The sequence below is a fragment of the Myxine glutinosa genome, chromosome 4 (genome assembly GCF_964187855.1).
Source record: "Myxine glutinosa chromosome 4, kmMyxGlut1.1, whole genome shotgun sequence".
Classification (NCBI taxonomy): domain Eukaryota; kingdom Metazoa; phylum Chordata; class Myxini; order Myxiniformes; family Myxinidae; genus Myxine; species Myxine glutinosa.
In genome coordinates this window covers 1240333-1267099 of record NC_136264.1, presented here as the reverse complement: position 1 = coordinate 1267099, position 26767 = coordinate 1240333, and the positions used below count along the sequence as shown (strand labels likewise).

Here is a 26767-nt window from a genome sequence, read left to right as displayed (position 1 = left end):
TACGACTACTATTTCTACCACCTCTACCACCAGTACTACAGCGTCAGCCTCAAATACTCTTCAAGATATTTCACCTCCACCAATGACTAGTTCTGGTGGATGAGTCCTCTGGCTTAACATCCACACCGTGGACTGCGCACATATCGGTCTCGCCCTGCATGGCAAACACCAGAGCAGCAGTTTGAACCCAGGCTAGACAGCGCAAAGACTTTTAGGCTATCCTGCCCTTTCATAAATACAGTAATTTCATGCACAGTATGCTACATTTGGGGTCTCACAGGATGGCCTATACTTCGAGGTACCCACACTCGCCTCTAAGCTGTCCAGCCTGCGTTTCAATCTCGGCCCAGATATAAAGTCACCCTTGTGGTCATTCTGAGCTATTTCTTATTCAATGACGTTTTAAAGCATGCTTTGCCAAACTACCTGTCATTGTATACAACACAACAACATGCATTTTAAAGGCCATTTTCCCTGCTAGAGCGGGGGTTAGCCTTGCGGTCCCCATGACAATCTTCTCCATTTTGCCCTATTTTCTGCATCTCTCCTTGTTAACCCCCTTGCCCGCATTTCTTCTTCCACCATCTTTAGCCAAGTCTTTCTCGGTCTTCCCCGTCCTCTGCTTCCTTCTACATTCATTTCCATCACTCTTCTCAACCAGTCACTTTCATCCTTCCTCAACACATGACCAAACCATCTCAACCTGTTCCTCTTCACAGCATCAATCACAGGCTCTATTCCCATCATCTTTCGCAATTCATCATTTGTCTTCCTCTCTCTCAACGACACTCCGCACATCCGTCGAACCATTCGCATTTCCACCCTTTCCAACCTTCGTTGCTGCTCTACATTCATTACCCATGTCTCACTCCCATAAATCATAACACTTCTCACACATGCAGCATACACCTTTCCCTTCAGCTTCAACGACACTCCCCTCATCATCAGCACGCCACTCAGTTCCCGAAACTTCTTCCATGCACATCTCACTCGAGCAACCGTTGCCGAGTCTGATCCACCTTCTCCATTCAGCATGTCTCCGAGGTAGCAAAATGTTTTCACACCTTCCAGCTTCACGCCGTCTCCAAGATCCAACTCAACATTTCCTCCATCTGCAGCTCCCTCTGTGCACACCTTACATTTGAATGTAGCTGCCACACTGGTTAATGACCCTCTCAGACCACTACATTTTTGATGAACCCACTCAGCACACATTGTACATTGAATGGAGTTCACTCCGACACCCTTCCTACACACAGCACAGGGCCACTTCCCAGTTCTTTCCACCTCACCACATGCTTTACCACTTGCCATCACCTTCGTCTTTCCGATATTCACCTTCAGACCTTTTGTCTCCATACATTCCTTCCACGTGTTCATCTTTTCCTTCAGTCCATCCATACTTTCCGCAATCAACACCAGATCATCTGCATACAACAACTCCCACGGTAAACCCTCCTTTACGTTCTGAGCCAGCACCTCCATCACAGCTACAAATAGTAGTGGACTTAGTACCGACCCCTGATGCACTCCCACCTTCACCTCAAACTCACCACTGTTCCCGTCCTTCGTCCTTACAGCTGTGCGCGCTCTTTTGTACATTGCCATCACTACTCTGATCAACCATTCCTCCACTCCTAACTTCCTCAATGCCCATGTAAATACTTTGCGTGGTACCCTATCGAATGCTTTCTCCAGATCAACAAACCCAAGAAACAACTTCTTCCTCTTCTCCATGTACTTCTCCTGCAACTGCTTCACAATGAAAAGCGCGTCTGTCGTTCCTCTTCCTGGCATGAATCCAAACTGCATTTCGTCGATCTTCACTTTCTTCCTTATCCTCCTCTCCAACACCCTTTCCAATACCTTCATTCCATGCTCCAATAACTTTATCGCTCGGTACGAGCCACACTCCAGAGGGTCACCTTTCCCCTTGTATAGAGGGACGAGGGTACTCAGTTCCCAAACCACTGGAATGCGGCCTTCTTTCACCACCAGATTACAGATCTCTGTCATTCTCTTCACACCCCAACTTCCTGCTGCCTTCAACATATCTCCCACAACTCCCGTCGGCCCTCCCGCTTTTCTACCCTTCATTGCTTTTATCGCTTCCTCAACTTCCTTCCCAGTTATCTTCTCTGCCGGTCCTAAAACAGGGTTACTCTCTATGTTGCCATCCCATTCATTCTCTGTATTCAACAGCATTTCCATATATCTTTTCCATCTTCCTTTAATTCCATCTGGGTCGACATAGATTTGTCCCACTTCGTCCTTCAAGCAACTCACCCCCATCACATCACACCTCTCTTTCGCTATCTGCTTTGCAATCCTGAATACTGCTTTCTGACCCTCTTCCGAATCCAAGCGTTCTCCGAACATTTTCCGACATGCCTCCTGCGCCTTTGCTACCTCTTTCTTTGCAGCCTTCCTGGCTGCCTTATAACTTTCATGCTCTGCTGTTTCTGCTCCCGTACCCTTCGCCTTCTGCCACTCCTTGAACTTCTTCCTCTTCTCGTCAATCCTCTTTCCAACTTCATCATCCCACCACCATGTTTCCGAGTGCCCCGGTGGTCCTTTTGTCCATCCACATACCTCACCAACAGCTCCCAACAGACTAGCTTTCATCGACATCCAACCACTTTCAAGCTCAACCACTTCATCCTCGACCCTACTCAGCCTCTCTTTTAATGCCTCCCTTACTGTCACCTCTTTCAACCTCCACACCTTCATTCTCGGTTGGTACTTCACCCGCCGAGCTCTCCTTTCACCCTTACGTCGCAGACAACCAAGTGGTGCTGTGAAACAGCCTCCTCCCCCGGGATCACCTTTGTATCCCGGAGGTGCCCCCTATCTCGCCTACGCACCATCAGGTAGTCAACGGTTGTCGTCGACCCACCTGACGTGTATGTAACAAGCTTATTATCCTCTTTCTGGAACTGAGTATTACAAATCAACAAATCAGCTCCATCAGCAAACTCCAAAATCCTTTCACCTTCTCCATTTCTCACACCATATCCGTAACCCCCATGAACTCCCTCAAAACCGTCCATACTCCTTCCCACATGTCCATTTAGGTCTCCTCCTACCACAACAACTTCCTCATCTTTCACGTTTTCCATCAGCTTCTCTATCGCACACCAGAACTTGTCCTTTTCTTCATCGCTTCGACCAACCTGCGGAGCATATCCCGAGATGACGTTCACCAAGAGCTTTCCAATCATCATTTTCACCATCATCAACCTATCACTCACTCTCGTCACACTCACCACACTGTCTACAAACTCCTCAGAAAACAGGACACCAACACCATTCACGCCCTCCAGGCACCCTTGCCACACAAACTTGTATTTCTGTCCCTGCCTACCCTTCACCATTCTCACACCACTTCCCTTCCATCTCGTCTCTTGCACACAACATATGTCCACTCTTCTTCTGACCAATACTTCCACCACTTCTCCTGATCTCCCTGTCATTGTCCCTACATTCCATGTCCCAAACCTCAGAAACCGATCTCCACTTCGGGCTGTACCCTGCCCATATGTAGTTGTAATTGTCATGGTTCCCTTTTTGAGGCAATGTTTTTATGGCCGGATGCCCTTCCTGACGCCAACCCTCTTAGTCGCCTCTTACGACACGCAGGGATACGGTGTACCTATTCCTATCCAGGGTACACACCGGGTGCCAGGGTACACACATTGTATGCACGTCGCAAATATATGACAATAAACTCATGATCATTCATCGATGTGTGTGCCGTCCCTCGGATGGACGTAAAGCGTTTCGTCTGCTGACATTAATTGCAGGATATTAAAGATCCCACGGTGTCATCATGAAAAGAAGGGGAGTGATCGCCGGCACCATGGCCAATCAAATCCCAAGAATTCCTGCCTAACCTGTGTTCCTCCTGTCCCAAGGGAATGAAATGCAAAAGGGTCAACCCCCAAGGGTGTCGCAAAGCCTAGTAGTAGTAGTGGTAGTAGTAGTCCGAGGGACGGCACACACATCGAATAGGATGCTAAATACTTTAACATAGGGTGCACTATTAAATATTAAATACTCGATCTTATTTATCATCCATTATAATCAGCAAATCTATGATGATCAGAAATATAATTACCTCTGCCACCGAAGGTGGATCAAGGTTATGTTTTCATCCTTGTCTGGTTGTCTGTGAACAGAATACCTCAAAATGTTGCGAATGGATTCGGACAAAATTTGGTGGACAAGTTGAGTGTGTAACGAGGATGAAATGATTAGATTTTGGTGAAGATCCGGATCCAGATACTATAGATTTTTAAGTGATTCTTCACCATTGAGAGATAGGACCATAAACGATATGTAGCATATTTCAAAAGTTGTGGACAGGTTATGAGAAAACTTGGTGGACAGGTTGGGTGTGTGACAAGGAAGAATTGATTCGATTTTGGTGACGATACGGATCCGGATATGAGATTATTTTAAATTTTCAAGTGATTCTTCACCATTGAGTGATCGGGCAAAGGACGGTATGTAGCATGATATTTCAAAAAGTTGTGCACGGGTTATGACAAAACTTGGTGGATGAGTTGGTGATGCGACAAGAACAAGCCAATTATATTTTGGTTCAGGTTCGTATCCAGATCCAGCCAATCAGTGGGATACAAAACGTAAACTGTTCTGCCTGGCGAAGGTGTGCGCTCTAGTGAGGGCCTTCCAGTTGAATCTGAAAATAAATCTGAGATATTTTGCTATGATGTCATCGATACCACCAAACGCAATCTTTCGGGGGATTTCTCATTAACAGAGGGTCACATTTATCTTCAATAATATCATTTTATCCACAAAATGAGATAAGCAAACAAAAACGTATCATGACATTCTCTTCAGGCTTTATTCCATGTCATGAGAAATCAGAACAAATTGTTTTAATGTGATTCTTTTCTCAGTAAGATGTGATGTTATAGCTACATTATAGCTGTTGATCTGAATGCCTTTTTGTTTCTTTCCAGGGTCCTAACTTGCATCGGAGAGTACCTGGGGGTAATTCCTTGTTGTCGTGACATCTTTGTTGCTTATCTTTGGTGATGCTATCATTCTCATCATAGTCATAAGAGCTTTCAGTTGATTTAATTGTGCATGGCTTATCTCGTGAACTGCATGTCATGCAATAACCTCAAAAAGCGAAAATTACAAACCACTTGCCATGACATATATTTCTAATGATCTATTCTAAGTAGTATAAGAATGTTGGTTCTGCTACAACCCCAATTTAACATTCAAATGAATGGGGAAAAAGGTGAAAAACTATTTGACCTCCCTCCCAAAATATCATACATATTTCTCCCATTTTTAAAGTAAGCAGGTTGGGTATTGATTTTAAAAATATGAACTTCTCAATAGACAACCACTCAACATTCTCCTACCACTCAACTTTCTCCTACCACTCAACATTCTCCTACCACTCAACATTCTCCTACCACTCAACATTCTCCTACCACTCAACATTCTCCTACCACTCAACATTCTCCTACCACTCAACATTCTCCTACCACTCAACATTCTCCTACCACTCAACATTCTCCTACCACTCAACATTCTCCTACCACTCAACATTCTCCTAATTTTTTATGTAAGCATAATGTGATTTTTCTTCAGACTTACAATAAAGAAGGTTAATATGTGTTTCATCATTTTTATATTTATTTGACATTTTAAATATCTGAACTTTGTTTTTATCTGGTAATCCATGTACATTAATAGATAGTTTATTCATTTTCTCAAATTGGGGAATATCTATCAATGACATTGGAAATTTCAGACCTTTAACATTTAAAGTATTTTCAGATTTTTTATCATGAGATACTCTTTTTTGGTTTCCATTGTGGAGTATGTAGGTGAGCAAGAACAGACCATAGAAAACGTTTGTTGTCTTTGTTTTGAATATTATCAACTGCTTTTTAAAGTTTTATCTCTCTTGGTAAATCAATTTTAAAAGAAGCATTAAGATGGTCTGATTTTAAGATTTGACATTTGACAAAAAAAAAATGATTTTTCTAATATTAAATCCACTACCTGCCACGTTGTCATCAACATTTAATTAACATCTCTGAAGTTCATCATAAATATCACAAATTATGAAATATTGTATTGAAGAGATAAAGTGAGGGTTTGTTCTCATATAGGGTGTTTCTTCACCGTCTTCTCTTACCATATTCAATTTTACCCCCATATAAAACTTAAAAGTATTGATTTCTTTCAAGGTGTTGTTAATTAGAGTTTCAACAGGTGGTTTAACCACATCAATTGCTTCAACTATTGATGTTGTTTCTGGTTCTATAAACCAAAAAGTTCTTATTTTTATATCTCCTTTAAATGCTTCATCAGTGTTTTCAATCAAGTCTCCAAGTATCCCTTCTTCATTCTTCTTGTGTTTGCTTAATTGAAGGTGTTTCTTATAACTCTCTTGTAAGACATCCTTAGAGCAGACATCACAATGTGTTGTTTCTCGTTCAAGTGGAGATATTTGTTGGAATATATTGAATGAGATGTTTGGGTTTGAAGATGTTTGTTATAATACTCGTTTTATATTCACAATTACAAACGTCGCAATGCGTTGTATTCACCATATTTATAAAGTATAAGTTTGTTTAAAATATAAATTTCTAAAACGTACTTATTTATAGATACTTTTTCACTTAAAATAAAATTCTCAACTTTTTTTCCTTAATAAATGAGCCATTATTTGAGGATTCTGATAGTGATGCCAGTATCTCTATTGGGACAGGCAATGATGCTGTGAGTTTGTATTCAAATGATAGTTATGAAAGTAGTTTTATAGATGATGAAGATGCTTTCACTGATTATGAAAACACCGATGATTATAGCAGTAAAGATGAATTTTAGTCTAAGTAAAGATATACTCTATAAAAGATGTTGACTATAAATGATTTAGCAGATGTTGAACCTCTTGAATTCCCTGATACTCCCAAAGATAAATTCGAGAATTGTCCTGCATGTGATAGAATAGGATTAAACACAGAGCCAAAAACCCATAAACATTGTATATTCTGTGATTATATTCTAATTAATGATAATAGAAAATATAAAAAGGAACATAATTTCAAAATTACACCAAAAATGAATTACTTCTCATGATTAATAAGAGAAATGAATATAAAGTATGAGGGTGATAATACACCTTTTTGTACAACAGATGAGATTGATAAAATTAGGGTAATGTTTATTGGATTGATGTTATTTATGATTCACGATCGTCATTTTCAGGGACATATCAACACAAGATATTGTATTAATAAAGTAATGGAGTTTAGAATTTAAACCTGAACTTCGGATGAAGCATAGAGTTTCTAAAAAAAGCCTGTAAAAAAAATTATATGATTTATTTTCTAAATACAGACTTGGCATTTAATATGGAATATTTTTTTTGTGGGGGTGAACTTACTTTTCAAGATGTCTTAGACCCAAAAGTTAATTGGAATTATGTTGAAATTATTCTAGATTTTGTTAACGTGACCTTTAAAAGAAACAAAAACCACATTTGACATTTCGAAACAAATAAATTGATCCTTGAAAGTGATGTAAACTGATATCGAACTCAATTCATGGACAGTACTGTGTTAAACTTCTGTACGTTTTCCAGAAGTATCTCTTTATTTTGCACATTAGCCAAAAATTTTTTAACAAAAACAAAAGTTAAATTACGACTGGGATTACGGACAGTAAAATTACAGTTCAGTACTTCGTGTCACCCCCACGAGCATTCAGGAGAGCACGTACACGTTGAGGCATGCTGTTCACGAGATTTGCCAAGGTTTGGACAGGAATCGCATGCCATGCAGTGACAATAGTCTGCTGCAATTCACGCACAGAGGGCAGCTGCTGGTCCAAGTGGTCGATTTGACGCGTTACTTCTGCCCACAAGTTCTCTATCGGATTCATATCCGGGGACATGGCAGGCCACTCCATATGCTCTACACCACGGTCAGCAAGAAAGTGTTGGATCATGCGAGCACGATGAGGCCATGCATTGTCATCTTGGAAGACAAAGTTTCCTCGAAAGGCTGCACGAGAAAATGGAAGCAATGTTTCTTCCAGAATGGCCCTGTACTTGAACTGGTTCAGGTTTCCATTCAGAACAACCAGGTCAGTTTTTCCCCCTGCATGAAAAGCAGCCCAAACGGTCACCCCACCACCTCCAGCTTGGACTCTTGGCACTATACAATCTTTGTTGTAGGCTTCATGCACTTGTCTGCGCACTCGGACGCGGCCATCTTGACGATAGACCAGAAATCTAGACTCGTCACTGAAGATCACGTGATTCCAGTGTCCTGGCTTCCATTGACGGTGCTCTCTGGCCCACTGCAATCAGCCCTGGCGGTGTTGTCTGGTTAGGCGTGGCTTTCTCAAGGGACGCCTGGCACGATAGCCTGCTTGAACCAGTCATTGGTTGACTAGCCTTCTGGATACAGGCACATTTGTCAGTTGCTGCCACTCAGCCCTAAGCCGATTAGCTGACTTGGTACGGCCATTGCGGACTAACCGGTGCAGCTGGCGATCATCCCTCCTTGTGGTTCTGCGGGGACGTCCTGGCCTCGGTATTGGAGTAGGAACACCCCTCTGAGCATTTCGTTTCAGGATCTTTGACACCTGACCTTGAGTGATGCCATACTGCTGAGCAATAGCACGCTGTTTCATGCCGTAATTTCGTAAAGCCACCACTCCATGACAAACAGCATTGACGAGTTGACGGAACATCTCCAGAGGAAGCGGCAATAACTTTTGGAGATGTGCAGCAGTTGTTTTCCACTAATACAGAACGCAACAACCCTTGTATACCCGACTGTGAAGCCAATCATCAAATGCACCTGTCCGTACATTTTGCCACGCCACCTGTGATATAATCCTGTTATTGACGTCTTGCTGCGACAGACAATCAGTGACATGGTTCTTTTAACAAATAAATCGCCAAAGTGTAAAAGAAACTCACCAGATTGATATACTGAGTTAAGAAAGTAAACCCAAGTCAAGAAAAAAAATATATTCCATATTAAATGCCAAGTCTGTATATAAATGAATGATTTTTTACCCTTTTTTTTTTTTTTTTTTTTTTCGTATACTGAATCGAGGCTCGTGAAAGAGCTAACATTTACTTCACAAACAAATCAACCAGACAAACAAAATATATAAAAAGAGGGAGCGGATGACAAGATGGGGAGAGAAGGGGAAGCACACAGACACAACATTTGAGAGCAGGGAGAAGTGTGGGAGGGAGAGGGCTTGGGGGGAGGAGGCGTGGGAAGGGGGGGAGGGGGGGGAGAGATATAAAACACAAGGGGACCAAAGACTTCCAGGACAGAAGTTGGTATTTCAAAAAAAAAAAGTGTAGGACTTTGGGTGAAATTAGCGGGGGTAGAAAAGATCAAGGTTTTAGATGGGGGAAGATAAGAGATGGTGGTGCACAGCTGTTTTAAAGACCTGGAGGGTGGAGTGGGATTGAAGAGAGTGAGGGAGTTTGTTCCAGAGGCGGGAGAAAAGAGGAATGAAGGAGTGAAGGTGAGTAGAGAGCCTAGATTTTGGCAGTTTAACCATAAGAGGGCTGCAGGCAGATCTTGTGCGACCTGTAGGAATCTTTGCGGGACAGAGCCCAGAGAGAGCTGGGGGGGCAAGGCCAGAGAGGAGTCAGTAGAAGACGGAAAGACCACCAACCTGCCTGCGGTGAGTGAGTGAGAGGCCCTTGGAGTGAGCTTCATCGCGGGAGATTCCATTGATTCTGAATGAATTCTTATTTGGTAAAATAATTCTGATATAAGAATAATTAAATAAGATATATATATTATAATTAAATAAGATATAAGAATAAATAAGAATAATTCTGAATTCTTATTTGGTAAAATAAGATAAAATTTAACAATCTTAAAAACATACCATCTTCATTAAGATGTCTAATAGTTGGTTCAAGCGGATTTGGAAAAACCTGTTTATAAGGATGCTCCTTACTCCTAACTTTTTAGATTATGATAATTTAATAATTTTCACAAAGTCAAGTTTTCAACCCGAGTATCAACAACTCTCATAAGGTTTTAATGCACGTCTTCAATAAGAAAACATAATCGGTTTATTTAAACTTCAAGACAACCTAAATAATTACAACATTGAAGATGTAGTACAACTATTTTGTGACACACAAATGTAAAAGGAAATCAAAACCCATAACTTGTATTCTTAGCGATAATACGGGTGATATAACTTCACCCCAATGTTTGGATAAATCAAAAAAGAACCTCGTTATCTTTGATGATTGTGTTAATGAGAGAAACCAAACGGTTATAGATAGCGACTGCACAAGAGGGAGACATTCTTCTTGTAATTGTATTTATCTCAGTCAATCATACTTTCAATTCCCTTGTCACTCAATAAGAAACAATGCCAATACCTTAATTTTATTCAAGTTAAATTCAATATATATAAATAATTTTTGGAAAGACAATTGTTCTCCATTATGTAGTAACTAGAACGACACTCTTTGACGTCGTGACATCGACCGATATGCCTCACCCACATTATTACATCATTATAATGCATAGATAAACACTTAAGATGACAACCGTTATTATTAACCTTGTGGGAAAATCTGCTTCTGGAAAAAAACGTTCATAAATATAGGTTCTTGAATAGTGAAAATGAAAAGATTGTAAGTTTTTGGTTTTTTTTACATTCTGTAATTACCTCCGCCACCAAAGGTGGATGGAGGTTATGTTTTCACCCTGTCTGTTTGTCTGTCCGTTTGTCTGTGAACAAAATATCTCAAAAAGTTGTGGACGGATTTGGACGAAATTTGGCAGAGATGTAGCGTATGTGACATGGAGGAAATGATTCGATTTTGGTGAAGATCCGATTTCGGATCCGTCTACGAGAATTTTGAAGTGATTCTTCACCATTGTGAGATGGGGCCAAAAACGATACATAGCAGGATATCTCAAAGAGTTATGCATGGATTTGGACGAAACTTGGTGGATAGGTTGGGTGTGTGACAAGGACGATTCGATTATATTTTGGTGAAGATCTGAATATGGATTCGGATATGAGAATTATTTTATTTTTTTAAGTGATTCTTCACCATTGGGAGATAGGGCTACCACTAGATATATTAAGTTTAAAATATTCATCACATTCTCTTTCAAATTTATCTCGTGGACACAATCATTTTAAAGCCTCGATAGCTGGGTATCATGAACATGCTCCCACTATCACCAGGCCATGCCACAAAATGTTTTCTAATATAATAAGTAAACGGCTTATTGTTTATTAAAATCATCCATATAAATTTAATCAACTAATTTAGAAACTGAAATTCCTTCCAACGAGAAAAAAAACACTTTTGAAAGTGTTGCAATGACCGTAAACTGCACTAGAAGTGTTGGAAACATGGAGTTGCCACGGGCACGATGATCCAAATGGCCTTTATTTTAACCTTCATTAAATTCTAAAGATAGTAACACAGCTGGATTTGTCTGCCTGTCCAAAGTGGAATATTCTTAACCTTTAAAATATATTGTGTCATCATTTATATTATGTAATGTATCTTAACTAGTCTCATTCCTTAATTTGTGTGCAGAACCGGGCTGCTGGTTGCTTCATTTCTGGGAGCATGGCTGTACCGCAGATGCTGTGCCCCCTTGTGGGTTAGGGCAGGAATTTGTTGGGTGCTGGCAGCAAGCAACGACATTTTCCAAAAGACACCATGGGATCTTTAACATTCACCGGAATCAACCAATACTGTCAGACAGGTCCCCAGGTTACCGCCCTATGTGACGGACAACGCACTCCTTTATGCACGACCATACCTGCAAAACACTAGGGTGGTAGTTTGTAGTTGGGGCTGGGAATCGCACCAATACAGTTCAGACAAGTACACTAGCTAACGCTAAGCTTTTCTGTCAGTGTCAGAGAAAAGTACAGGGTGTTGCAAAAAGACCCAGACAACTTTGGTTGTTAATAAATTTAGAATCACCATTGATACAATAACACCCTTTTTAATTTTAGATATTGAATCTGATATTAAATCTTTCCTCTTCTCCAATGCTTTGATCTCTGATCATCAATTTGGATTCAGACCAGGTCATTCTGCTCTGGACATGCTGCTACTGCTGTCTCAACAATGGATGTAGGTCCTCAATGCCAAACAGGAAATCAGAGCTGGCTCCCTTGACATTTCTCGTGCCTTTGATCCATGGTATCCATGGTATGGTATCCTTCGACCCATGGTATGATTATGGTATCCATGAAAATCTCCACTCATGGCTTGCGGAATTCCTCTCCGGTTGTAGTCAACATGTGGCTCTGAATGGAATTCTCTCCTGGATGTGGAAGTGGCCTGAATGTGGCCTGAACTTCCTGTCCAGACTGGAGTTCCTCAAGGCAGTGTTCTGGTCCCTGTGCTTTTTCTCTCTCCGCCCTCTTGTCTCCCGCTCCCTTTGATATATGTTGTATGTGTCTCTGTTCATGTTTTTGTGTTTTATGTGTGAGCTCTTACACGAGCCTCGACTTTGTATACAAAAAAAATGATACAGAAACTCGTAAAGTTTTGTGCATACCATGAACAATCTAATGTGAGCTCCGTTTGCTGCGCGCAGGACACCAAGGTGGTACACAGGTTCTTGCCATGTTCGGCTCAGCATGTTTGTGTCCACCAGTGCGCATGCAGCTGTGATCCGAGAAGATAGATCCTGCAGGTTTGCCAACTTGGTGTTGTAGACAATGACAAATCCCCACAGAAAACAATCAAGTGGGGTTATGTTTGGTGATTGTGGGGGCCAGGCAGTTGATCCGTCTCAGCCAATCCAGCGACCTCAATTTTTCATTCAGGACAGCTCGAATGACTAAGGCCCAATGAGAGGGAGCGCCATCCTGTTGAAAATCGATATCGGATTGTAAGTCTTCAATCTGTGGGAAGACGAATCCTTCCAACATGTTCATTTAAATTGTTGAGGTCACTGTATCCTCCGCAAAGAAAAACAGACCCACCAAGTGGTCATGCAGAAGGCCACACCACACATTGTCCTTTGGACTGTCACATATGTGATCAATGACCTTGGGGGTTTTCAGAGCCCCAGATCCTCGCATTTTGCTGGTTAACCTTCCCCGATACATGAAAGCAAGCTTCGTCTGTGAACCTGACCTTTTCAGGTAATCTTCATCATCATCTATGCAACTGAGCATTTCCAAGGCAAATACCTTGCGTTTGGGTCCGTCATTTGGTTTTAGTTCCTGCAGAATCTGCATCTTATCGGCATAAAGCTTCAGTCTTTTATACAAAATCCTGTGTAGAGTGGTGGTTGGTAGTCCCAGTTCTCTGGATGTGCGTCTGATTGATTTTTTGGGGGACTTTGGTGAAATGATTCACGCACTCATTCAACGTCTGCTGCACTTGTGCTTAGTCGACCGGTAATTTTCTGGTTCTGACAACTTCCAGTCTCCTTAAACCCCTTGTGCCACTTTCTGATACTAGTCCACAATGGCAGATTCCTTCCATACCTTGTATGGAAATTACGCTGAACTTGTGTGTCGGATGTCGTCTTGATGAACCATTTGACACACTGAGCTTTCTCCTGTGGAGTCGCCATTTTATTTTACATTAAACCACCAGACTTGAAAATAAAGAAAACTCTGAGTTTCTGTATCGTATAAAACAAAGAGCTCATACCCTTTGGTACTAAATCAATGTATCAATTATGGTACGAATTACAACCAAAGTTGTCCAGGTATTTTTGGAACACCTTGTATAACAAAGTGATGATGTAACATTTTCGATTACATCGTAAGGCTTGAAAGAGTCATCAACACCTATGCACACCTATGCCTCCAATAAACAACGGAAATAGAATAGACAATAAAATAGTCACTCCAAAAACCCCAAATGTAGCCACAAAAATACTGGTGCTTAACCCCCACTAATGTCAACGCTTGCTTCCCAAGTCCCCAGGACGACAAACGATCAACTTAACTGTTGAACCTGGGTGTATTCCTCATTCGGCAAAACGTCTGCCCTTTGAAAGAGAAGGAACAAGGAATAAAGCCCTGCCATTGACAAAGAAAAGGAAATTGCACTTTGAGCAGGAGGACGAAGCAGATGAAGAAAAGGAGGCGGGCACGGATGGAGAGATCTTTGGTGGAATGTATGTGAAATGTGATCCGGGCATTTTGAGAAATTTAATGTGAAAATGCAATGTATGTGAAATGGGGACATTTGTGCTCACACATTTTTTAACCCATTATTTCCCCTTGATCAACTTTGCTTAACCAATACCTTGCACTTAAACTACAGATATTTTGGGAGAAATTTAGGAAAACGGTGGAAAGAAATTTAACCTATGGAGCCATTTACAGTCACGTGAAAAAGTAAGTACACTCCACGTAAAGTTTTGTCTTTTTCAACATATTTCAACATACAGCTATTTGATCTTCATTTCAACAATATTGACAGATAAAGGTGATATAATATAACAAATATCATGAAACATTTACATTTTGTAGTCCATTGTATAATTTAAATAAACATAAATGCAAATTTCGCATGTGGAAAAAGTAAGTACACCCCTACATTTATCACTACTTCAAATACCTAAAATTAGAATCAGGTGCACCAGCTCAGGTGCAAATGATTAGAACATCATAAAGAGGATCTTGGAGGAGCCTGTCTTATTTAAACCTCAGACATTTAGTTTGGTTTGCTCTTTGTTGTTGAAGTGTGCGGCGTCACCTTGCCTAGATCAAAAGAGCTCTCTGAGGCCTTCAGAAAGAAGGTTATAGATGCCTACGAGTCTGGGAAGGGATTTAAAAAGATCTCCAAACAATTTGAAATCAATCATTCGACTGTCCGGAAGATCATCTACAAGTGGAGAAGATTCCAAACAACTGCCAACTTGTTCAGGCCAGGCCGCCCCAGCAAGTTCAGCCCGAGAGCAGACCAGAAGATGCTGAAAGAAGTCTCTAAGAACCCCAGAATGTCATCACGGGACCTACGGGGAGCTCTTGCCACTGTTGATGTCAAAGTGCACGAGTCTACCATTAGAAAGAGGCTGCGCAAATTTGATCTAAATGGGAGGTGTGCCAGGAGGAAACCCTTGCTGTCCAGAAAGAACATCAGGGCAAGACTAAAGTTTGCCAATGAACACCTCGGCAAAGACCAGCACTTCTGGAACAATGTGCTCTGGACAGTTGAGTCAAAGGTAGAGCTATTTGGCCACAGTACCAGAAGACATGTTTGGTGAAAACCAAAGACAGCATTTGACCACAAGAACCTGATACCAACTGTAAAGCATGGTGGTGGAAATATTATGGTTTGGGGCAGCTTTGCTGCATCAGGGCCTGGGCAGCTCACCATCACATAATCCACGATGAATTCTTCATTGTACCAGAGGGTGCTTGAGGATAATGTGAGGCCATCTGTCGGAAAGTTGAAGCTCAACCGAAGGTGGACCTTGCAACATGACAATGACCCTAAACATACCAGTAAATCCACCAAGGATTGGCTGAAAAGAAAGAAATGGAGGGTTCTGGAATGACCAAGTCAAAGCCCGGATCTAAATCCCATCGAGATGTTGTGGGGTGATTTGAAACGAGCTGTGCATGCAAGAAACCCCTCAAATATCGCACAGCTGAAAGAATTCTGCATGGAGGAGTGGGCAAAACTTTCTCCCAGTCGATGTCAGAGACTAGTAGACAGTTATAAGAAACGCCTACTTGAGGTTGTTTCTGCCAAATGGGGCAATACCACCTATTAGAGCCAAGGGTGTACTTACTTTTTCCACATGCGAAATTTGCATTTATGTTTGTTTAAATTATACAATGGACTACAAAATGTAAATGTTTCATGATATTTGTTATATTATATCACCTTTATCTTTCAATATTGTTGAAATGAAGATCCAATAGCTGTATGTTGAAATATGTTGAAAAAGTCAAAACTTTACATGGGGTGTACTTACTTTTTCACGTGACTGTATATAAGTAGTATGTGCATAAAATGCTCGTTTTTAATCCTCCCACCCCCTGTGTTTATGCAATATGTAGATGGTCACTAAACATATAGTGGATGAATACATGTATGGTATACACAAACAATTTCTTTCATATACCTCCATATATGCAAGTAACTTGTAAGCACAGTTTATGTGATACTAGATGATGTACTGTCGGACCCAGCTATTCACGGGGGATACGTTCCTGGAAAATCCCGCGAAACTGCGAATGACGGGGCATTGTTTCAATGGAAAAAGTGGGGGATAGTTTCCCGAGACACGAAAATCCACGAATAGAGAGGACCAAACAGCAAATGGTGAGGCAAAATCCGCGAATGGCGAGGCAAATCCCCGAATGTCGACGATAATCCACGAAGGTCGATGAAAATCCCACGAATGTATGCCGCGGCATTGTTTCAATGGGGAAAAGGGGGATAGGTTATACGTTATCGGTGGTTCCTGATTCATAGAGGAAATTTTTTAAAGTTTATGAAATGTTTTCGACTGCAAACACAGATGATTACAGTTTCATAAAAAAATGCTTACAAATATTAAAGAAAACACCAGGTACCATTTCCAATTTATTGAAGGAATGCGCTTACAGTTTATTAAAAGTGCTAAACCAGCCTTAACCATACCGTACCGTGAAAGTAAAAAAAAAAACGAAAAAAAAATAACACCATCATGTACGTTTAACATTTTTATTTTACAAACACACACAACTTTCACATGATGATGATGGTGATGGTGATTAATTAAAATCCCATGAATTCGTCGAAGTTTGAGGGTGACCCAAATGATGGTGCAGCAAAATTGTGTACTAAGGGAGAGGTAGGAGAAGGTGAGGACACTGGTGAAAATTCTGGTGAGGACGCTGAGAGGACAGCAGGAGAGGGTGTTGATGGTCTTGAGGTGGACGGAGCAGAGCTGAAGTAATGGGGATCTTTCTGGAAGATTGCCACACGTTTTGATGTAGCTCTTTGTATGGGAGCAGCACATCATCCAAGCCCCTCTTGAACGTGTGGTACCGCGCCATGACTGGGCCAGCGTCTTGCAACCTGTCCGCAATCGCCCGCATGCCCTGCAGGACCTGGCCCAGGAACTGCACTGTGAGGTTCGGCCTCGGCACCTCTTCCTCCTCATCACCGCCCGCCTCCTCCTCCTCTGAAACTTCTAGAATGGCCTCCAACTTGTCCTCGGCGAGCTGGTTTTGGGAACGTTCAGCATCATGGGTTTCAGCATGAAGTCCCTTGTCTGTGTGTTCTCCTCCATCCATATGCTGAGAGTCTTCTCCATCCTTTCCATGTGGACATTCCAGATATGGGTGACCACCTTCGTACTCAATGCAGCGCTCGCTTAAACACTCACGAATCGCCTTCTCGTTCTTCCGTATGTAGCGAACGGTGCATTTGTTGACGCAGTAATGCCTGCCCACAGAGGTCGCACTCTCTCCTCTCGAAAGCCGGTCGGGCAGCTCCAGTTTCTGGCTCAGGCTCATCACTTTCATCTGCCTCTTGGTAGTCGACGCATCTCCGGCACTGGTCTTGCGCTTGGGAGCCATGATTGAACGATGAGCAGAGCAAGAGTCAAAAATACAGGTCTAAGCAACCGGACAAGAAGAATGATTGAGACCCAAGGCACAGTCTGTATATGTAGGAATGCAAGCATTGTGGGTAGCTGCAGGGGGTTGGGGGGGTGAATACTCTGCCCCTTGTTTGTGGGGGGGGGGGGGGGGGGGGAGTGTTATCGGATGATGCCTTATTGAGCCTTTCTGCTAATTTCAATAATAGACTTAATGAAGCGTTTTCATTCTATAATTTGCGGAGTTGACTTGTTTACACAGCTGGTGGGACATCCCACAAAGCTCTCGATTATGGTGCGGCTAAATGTGTGGCCACGAAAGCCATGAAAACGTGAAACACACGGCAGCGGCTGCAGAAGCATGTCGTAGATGTCTATTTTGCATACGTATGTCCAGCTGCTTTATGCATGGCTGGTGAAGGATTGGTTTTATAAATGTGTCAAGCTAGCGGCTCGTGAAAAAAAAAAAATTCGCCCCTGAAAAACTGCGAATTCACGGAACACGGTCACGAATAGAAAAAAAAAACCTGCGAATTTGCAGGACATTTTCCACGAATCGAGAAACAGGTCGCATTTTATCAACCGCGAATACGCGGAACCCGCGAATAACGGGATCCGACTGTACTCGTACCTCTGAGCTGTCAGTAAGATGTATTTACACGAACATTGTGTGAGCTTAAGCACTGTGATCGTCGTTTTAAAACACAGGTTGAATCGAGCTGGATAGTTCACTTTCTCACAGTGTGGAGCTAGCCATCATTGATATTTACTTTAACACAATTTTTCTGGGAGGATTATTTCATTGACTTATCCCAAGAGTGATGACTACTGGTATCAGGACAAAAATTGAAAAATATGGCTTTTGGGGTCAGATTTAGGAATCGGGTTGATTTACGGTTGGAGTTTAAGTTTGGGTTGGGATGTGATAAAGGGTTCTTATTATGCTTATAGTGAGGGGTGGGATTAAACCGGTGAAATAACTTGATGTCACGTTTGCTGATTCCAATAATGAATGCATTCACCGATTAAATACTATGTTAGAGAACATGGCATTGAAGTAAATGTTACCAATACTAGCAGAATACTTGATATCAACGGGAATAAGGGGTAACAGACAAAAACAAGAAGCAAACCATGCATGAATGGGTTGGACAAGATGGACGCAGAGGATGCTTGGGGTGGACAAGATGGATCGAGAAGATGGGTACAGAAGGAAACTCCAAGGAGAGAAAACTTAAAAATTGGGAGGGAGGATTTGAGTGGGATTAACAAGGGGAAAAACGATCATGGTTTTGGATTGGATCGATCTCATGTGGTGGTGAACAACTGTCTTGAAGACCTGGAGGGAAGAATGAGGTTGAATTGGATGTGGAAGTTAGTTTCACAGGTGGGGAAAAAGAGGAACGAATTAGTGGAGGTGAGCAGTAATGCTAGAGTCAGGTAGTTTCACCAGAAGGGGGTTGCTGGTGGACCATGTGAGCCCTGCAGAAACCTTGGGGTGAGGGAGGGGAACAAAGCACGGAAAGAGCAGAGGGTGCAAGACAAGAAAGGAGGCGGTAAAAGACAGACATACCACCAACCTGTGTGCGATGAAGAAGTGATAAGCCCATGGACTCAGCTTCAGCATGGAGATTCCAATAATCTTGAAGGCCTTGATTTCTACAGCATCAAGCTGAGCAAGATGTGAGGCAGGGGTGCCAACCCAGAGGAGAGAGCAGTACTCCATGAAGCTGCAGATGAAGGCCTTGTAGGTGGATAGGAGTTCAGGTGTACCAAGAAAGGACTTGTACGATGGAGGATGCCCATCTGGGCTGATGCATCCAAATGTCCAGGTTTTTATTTGATTCTAAGATATTAGGTAATGGCAAAATACAAAATTATGAAGTGATATATGTGTGGATTCAACAGCTGATTCAGACTTTTATTATTATGCCCTTTGACCCTTACCCTAGTGGGCCATTGCAGAACCCGAAAGAAGAATCAAGTTCAGCAGAGGAGAGTGTTGTCCATCGTAAACTTGCATCACTGGGTCAGCACACCTTTTCTCCTTCGCTTTTACAAAGAACCTTAGCACAGGAGATGGTCATTTGGCCCACCATGGCTGCACGACATCAACAGTTTAATCCAATTCTATTTTAAATGGGGGTGGAGAGGGAGAAAGGGGGTTACCTGGTGTACTGGAAGAGAGTGGCTTGGGAATTTGGCCTTTTAAGCAAAGACAGTACTCACCAGTCAGCCTTGGCAAAATCAGTGTGCATTGTGACTCCATCCTTCAAAAGTGAATAAACAGCTTAGTAATATATACCTGTGATACACTTGACCAACTGCTCCTGGGTTGTTGTTGTTTTTTTGTATACATAGTGGACACTTGTGAAGTTTTCGAGGATTATGAAAGATTGCATCTAATGTGAAATTGTTGGTAAGCTCTGTCATGAGGACCAAAAACATATTGGATAGAAGCTTTATGGGGAGACTGCAGGTCTCTTATCAGTGGGGTTTGTTTTCCAGGAGTGAAGAGCAGGTTGCTTTTGCCAATTTCCTTATTAAGATAATTTATTTTCGATAATTTTCTTTTTTATTTTCGATAATTCAAGAAGTGTCTGTTTGCTATTGTACACAGTTCCATCTCCAGGCACTGCATGACGTCATCGCTGGGCGCCAAAGGGGGTCCGGCGATGATGCACGCCATAAGGGAGTACTCCGTTTTCACTCCATTTGTCTGTTTGTTTTCTTGTTTGTTTACTCAGGCGATATCTCAGCCATCCGTTGAGCTAGGAAGCTGAAATTTAGGCACAATATATGAAAAGTGCTTTAGCAAGAATGTAATTTTTAGCTCACCTGGGACGAAGTTCAGGGGAGCTTATGCGATGGCGCGTTATCAGTCCGTCCATAAACACTTGAAACTTCTCCGAAACTGCTGATGGGATTGCGACCAAATTTGGCACAAATGATATTTGTTGTGTTGCGACTAAAGTTTGTTCACTGCATTAAAAAAAAATCTGGGTCTAAGGGGGTTTACCGGGGTCAAAGTGCTTCCAGGTTTGACACCACCCCCCCCGCCCCCCTCCCCCCCTTCCCAAAATAGGAATGTGCTTTTTCCTCTGAAACTACTCAACCTATTTCGATGAAACTTGACTACAACCTTCATCATCCATGGTGTACCAATGTTTGTTCAAAGCATTAGAAACATTGGGGTTTTAGGAGGTATGTGGGGTTGGGGGAGGGTGGGTTGCCCCCCTAAATAGGTATTTTTTCGTTTTGTTTGTTAAAAGTCTTATGATTATGTGAGTATGATTCCACATGCTGCCCTGTCTTCTAGCAACCAATGAAATTGGTTTAAAATACCCTTAGTCTGTGCAGTATACTGTTTATTCCACCAGGTGAGCCCAGGGGTATTGCCCCTATGTTTATGCCTCCGCTCCGAAGGTGGCCGGAGGCGTTGTTATTTTTTGATTAATTACTTAATTAGTATCGATTTATGATTTATGATTTATGATTATGATTTATGATTTATGGGGGGGGGGGGGGTTTTATGAAGTACTTGTTTATTTTCTTTGTTATACAGTGCCTTCAGAAAGTATTCACAACCTTGACTTTTTCACATTTTGATGTGTTACAGCCTGAAATTAAAATTGATTTTATTGAGTTTTTTTGTCACTGATCTACACATAATACAATACTCCATAATGTAAAAGTGGAATTTTTCTGTGGAATTGTTTTTACAGAATAATTAAAAATGAAATACAGAAATATCTAATTCACATAAGTATTCACCCCTTGAGTCAATACTTTGTAGAAGCGCCTTTGGCAGCGATTACAGCTTCGAATCTTCTTGGGTATGTAGGTATCAGCTTTGCACATCTGGATTTGGGGAGTTTCTCCGATTCTTTCTTGCAGATTTCCTCAAGCTCTGTCAAGTTGGATGGGGAGCGTCAGTGAACAGCAATCTTGAATTATTTCCACAAATTGTCAGTGGGGTTCTAAAGTCTGGCCTTGTACTGGGCCAGTCAAGGACTTTCACATTCTTGTTCTGAAGCCATTCCAGTGTTGCTTTGGCTGTATGCTTGGAGTCATTGTCCTGTTAGAACGTAAATCTTCACCAATTGGCCTGTATTTGGCTCCATTCATTCTTCTCTCTATCCTTGCAAGTCTCCCAGCGCCTGCCACTGAAAATCTTGCCCATAGCATGATGCTGCCACCACCATGCTTCACGGTGGGGATGTTGTTCGATGGGTAATCAGCTCTGCTCGGTTTCCGCCAGACGTAGCGCTTTGCATGCACTTTGCATTCAGGCTAAAGAGTTCAATTTTCATCTTAGACCACAAAACATTTTGCCTCATGCTCTCAGTCTTTCACGTGCATTTTTGCAAACTCCAGGTGTGCTGTCGGCATGTGCCTTTTTCTCAGGAGTTGCTTCCGTCTGGCCACTCTCCCATAAAGTCTCGATTTGTGAAGTGCTGCAGAGACTGCTGTCCTTCCGGCAGGTTCTCCCATCTCGGCCAAGGACCTCTGTATTTCTGTCAGAGTGGTCATTGTGTTCTTAGTCACCTCCCTGACCAAGGTCCTGCTTGCCCGGTTGCTCAGTTTGGTCGGACCGCCAGCTCTCGGAAGAGTCTGGGTAGTTCCACATTCTTTCCATGTCCTAATGATGGAGCTCACTGTGCTCTTGTGAACTTTCAACACTCTAGAAATTGTTTTATACCCTTCCCCAGAGCTAGGCCTCCTCACAATTCTAACTCGGCATTCTACGGCCAGTTTCTCGGACTACATACGAGAGTTTCTGCTCTGACATGCACTGTCAACTGTGGGACCTTATATAGAAAGGTGTTTCTTTCTAAATAATGTGCAATAAATTGAATTTGCCACACCTGGACTCCAATCAAGTTGTATAGACATCTCAAGGATGATCAAAGGAAATTGGATGCACCTGAGCTCAATTTGGAATGTCATAGCAAAGGGGTTGAATACTAACTGCCTCAAGACATTTCAGCTTTTCATTTTTAATTATTTCGTAAACATTTCTCAAAAAAACAAATTCTACTTCGACATTATGGAGTATTATGTGTAGATCAGTGACACAAAAATCTCAATTTAACCCTTTTAAATTCAGGCTGTAACACAACAAAATGTGAAAAAAGTCAAGGAAAGAAGTGTGAATACTTTCTGAAGGTACTGTGTGGGCAATATTTCAGGCACCTTTTGAGCTGTGAAGCTGATAATTGGACATGACAGTGACCAAGTGATTTGGCTGTGAAGGATATTTTTTATTTTTTATTTTTTGATTAATCAATTCAAAAAGTTACAGAATTGGATGAAACAGTGGTGGTTTAGGTATGCTATTAGCCAATTGATTAAGAAATTAACTATTTTACGATTATTATTTATTTATTTTAATTATGCAATTAATAAATTCATTACTGTACACCACTCCCTCCCAACTCCGTTTCCAGGTGCTGCAAGGTGGCATCGCCGGGCACCTGAGGCACTCCGGCAATGTACTGCGCTGGACGGAATGAGTTGAAAACTGACGGTTGTACTTATGGTGTGCATGGGAACGTTTTAGTCTCTCCAATAAATCCATAGTCCCGGGGGTTCAGGATCGGTGGAAGATCCCAACTCTCAATCTTTATGTGAATATATATGGCATTGTGCTGCTCCCGGTGTGAGGATGTATTCCAAGTCCGACAGAAATGCAACAACCCTGGGGGAATTATCCCGTCCTTAAGAGGATATGACCCTCAGGTGGCCAGGGGTGGCCGGAGGCAGAAGTTAGGTTGGTGGAAGGGATGTACAAGGGAACGAGGGCATTGTGGATGAGGGTGGATGGATTCATGGCAGACAGAAAGATATTAGCGAAATTGAAAGGGAAGGTTCTGATGTCGTGTGTAATGTTGGCCGACCTTTATGATCTGGAGATGGTGGCACTGACGGAGAGACAACAGATGATTGCAGGAGTGAAGAGGGTGGACAGAATGATGGTTGTGCAGATGAGCTTGACAGAGAGATTAGTGAAATGCCGGCTGAGATGGCCTAGGCACTTGGTGCAGATGGGAGAAGAGAGAATGGCAAAGAGAGAGGATAGGTTGAAGGAGCAAGGTAGGAGGAAAAGAGGTTGTTAGGGTTGTTGGAAGGATTGTGTGAGGCTGGTTTTCAGTGAGCTGAAAGTGGTTGGAGAGTGGAGAGAGTTGGCTGAGGACATAGGGAAGTGGAGGAGTACCATGTTGCCATTCATTGGACCTCACCCTTTGGAAAGGGAAGAGGAGGAAAATAGAAATAATATTTAGGGAGACAGGTATACATCAGGGGTTAAGGAGAAGAGAGCTCCTGACATAGACTGCATCACCACCACCAGTGGGAGCATTTGATCTTCAAACTTGACATAAACAATCACCAAGAGAATATATGAGGGAGTTTGAACTATCCTGTTGCTTTTAAGAAAAATGAAGAGAATGGAGTATATTAGTAGAAATAACGTAGAAATAATGTACAGTGAGAGGGGAGAGAAGGTTGCAATGAGATAGGAGTGAGTGGAGGGAAGATGAACATATGTCACCCACAGGGTGAACCGTATCTTGCCATTTGACCTTGACCTTAATAATTTCGTATGGTGAATAGTATGTCTTCATGACCAACGCACATGAAATATTGAAAGATTTTGATGAGAACTGAGGAAATAATTTTTTCATGAAAATTCCGTTTTTTCGTCATGACGTCATCAAATGACGTCATAGCGTCAAACTGTTTACAGATCTGGGAAGCACTCATCAAGGGCATTCATATGAGGTATTACTCGATATGGTACCTACGATTTCAAAATTTGACCTTGGGGTCAATAATTTTCGACCTCCAGCGCTAACCATGAAGGTCAAGGCCGATCGCCACCAAAAACTAATCAGCTGAGCGCCGGACCATATACTAGATTCCCATGAAGTTTGGAGACGATCCGATCAAAGTTACTCAAAAAATTAGTGTTTCGTCGACCTCCATGATTGGCCGCAAAGTGACCTTGACCTTTGACCTTGACCTTCATAATTTTGTGTGCTAAAGGGTATCTCTAAAAGACTCTGATATGCGAACTTACAAGAGTTTCCAAAGGGAACTGTGCTCTACAGAGTGACCTAAACAATGCGAACTAAAGCAATACAATATACATGAAAAGTGCAGTTTTTTCGTCATAACGCCGTCAAATGACGTCACATTGTCAAACTAGTTATATGTTTGGAAAGCACTCAACAAGGGCTTCAATTTGAGGTACTACTCGATATGGTAACTGAAACTTGAAAATTTTACCTTTTGGTCAAAATTGAATGACCTTCAAAATGACCTTGAAGGTCAAGGCCGATCGACACCAAAAACTAATCAACTGAGCGCCATACCACACCCTATATACCCACCAAGTTTGGAGATCATAAGATCAAAGTTACTCAAAAAATAAGGGTTTCGTAATTTGACCTTGGGGTCAATAATTTTCGACCTCCAGCGCTAACCATGAAGGTCAAGGCCGATCGCCACCAAAAACTAATCAGCTGAGCGCCGGACCATATACTAGATTCCCATGAAGTTTGGAGACGATCCGATCAAAGTTACTCAAAAAATAAGGGTTTCGTTGACCTCCATGATTGACCGCAGTGACCTTGACCTTTGACCTTGACCTTCAAAATTTTGTGTGCTGAAGGGTATTTCTATAGGACTCTGATATGCGAAGTTACAGGAGTTTCCAATAATAACTGTGGTCTACAGAGTGATCTAAACGTGAAAAAAAAATGATTAACCACAAACAAAAAAACAAAAAAACAAACAAACAAACATACAAGCTGACTGATACATCTTGCAAAAACTTCGTTTTGGCAAGATAACAAACAAACAGACAAACAGACAAACATACAAGCTGACTGATACATCTTGCAAAAACTTCGTTTTGGCAAGATAAAAAGATCGGTGTATGCGGTGTATACTACATACATCTCTGTTGGAGAACAGGAAGGGACAAACATTCCACAATATTTGCTCGCATTGCAAGTATACGTCCCCTTATCTAATTAGGTTTTACCTCTCAACATGATCTCCTGGCGTTATCTTTACTCGGTTACCACATACTCGCTACTCTTCTGCGCAAACAGTCTTTTTCTGTTTTTGCTTTCCTTTTTCTCCCATCAAGCTGTGCCCCCTGGTGGCTGTTTCAAACCCATTACATTTATATTGCCACTCGTCGACTATACGTAGGCCCCACCATAGTGCAAAATGATCAACATGCCAACCTGTGATGTGAACCTTTTGATGTGAACTTTGTTACAGGTTTAACCCAGAATGGCATGTTTGAATACTCCAAAATTTCAGACCTGAACAGTCATCTGTTTCCTTTAACGATGGCCAATGGGGTTTATTTAACTTCCGTGATTACAAAATTGAAATAGTAAACAAGCTTTTATCCAAATCGGAGCTAGATACGTCATAATATGTGAATTACTCATTTCTACCAAACAGGGTAATCATTTTGACTTTTATTATACATTCTGTGTTTAGAGACGATAAAAACATGCAACTAAAAACCATCTGAAAATGCCCGTCCGTGTCTACATTGTATTCAGACTTCTTCTTCTTCTTCCATATGCTAAACATAATGAAAATAGCTAAAAAAAAGAAATACAAAAAAAATTGACGATTTTAGGCGACCTTGACCTTTTGACCTCAAAAGCAATAGGCTTTAGTGAACCAACATGCAAACCTTGCTCAAATTTCAAGTCAATCGGATGAAAATTGATTATTTTATGCAACCTTTGCCCTTTTGGACAAGTTATTAATTTGTCTTCTCCATATTCTCATACTAAAGCTTTGTTGAAAATTTGATGACAAAAGCTCAAATGGTAAAAAAAATGTTACGGCCCGGACGGACAGACAGACAGACACACACACACACACACACACACACACACACACACACACGAATGCCAATCCGCATCTCTTTCTGCATGGGGAACAGGCTAATACGAAACCAGAACGGCACGACGTCGACTGATATGCCTCCCCCCACATTATTACATCATTATATATACTTGTACCAGGTTTAATTTAAATCCCTTCAGCCGTTCTCAAGTATCACATTTTTACCTGACATTGACTGTTGACATGGAAATCTAATCAGTTCAGCTTTGCATGATAAATGTTAC

General features: G+C 41.8%; 1 protein-coding gene across 1 annotated transcript in view; it reads left to right on the top strand.

Moving 5' to 3' along the window:
- The window catches only part of RB1 (RB transcriptional corepressor 1), a 286072-nt gene that overhangs the window by 238545 nt on the left and 20760 nt on the right, over positions 1 to 26767 (top strand). Inside the window, exons 16-18 of the mRNA XM_068111807.2 lie at positions 4989 to 5019; positions 13975 to 14174; positions 19553 to 19629. Coding sequence (XP_067967908.2) covers positions 4989 to 5019; positions 13975 to 14174; positions 19553 to 19629 — 308 coding nt within the window. The remainder of the gene's footprint in view (positions 1 to 4988; positions 5020 to 13974; positions 14175 to 19552; positions 19630 to 26767) is intronic.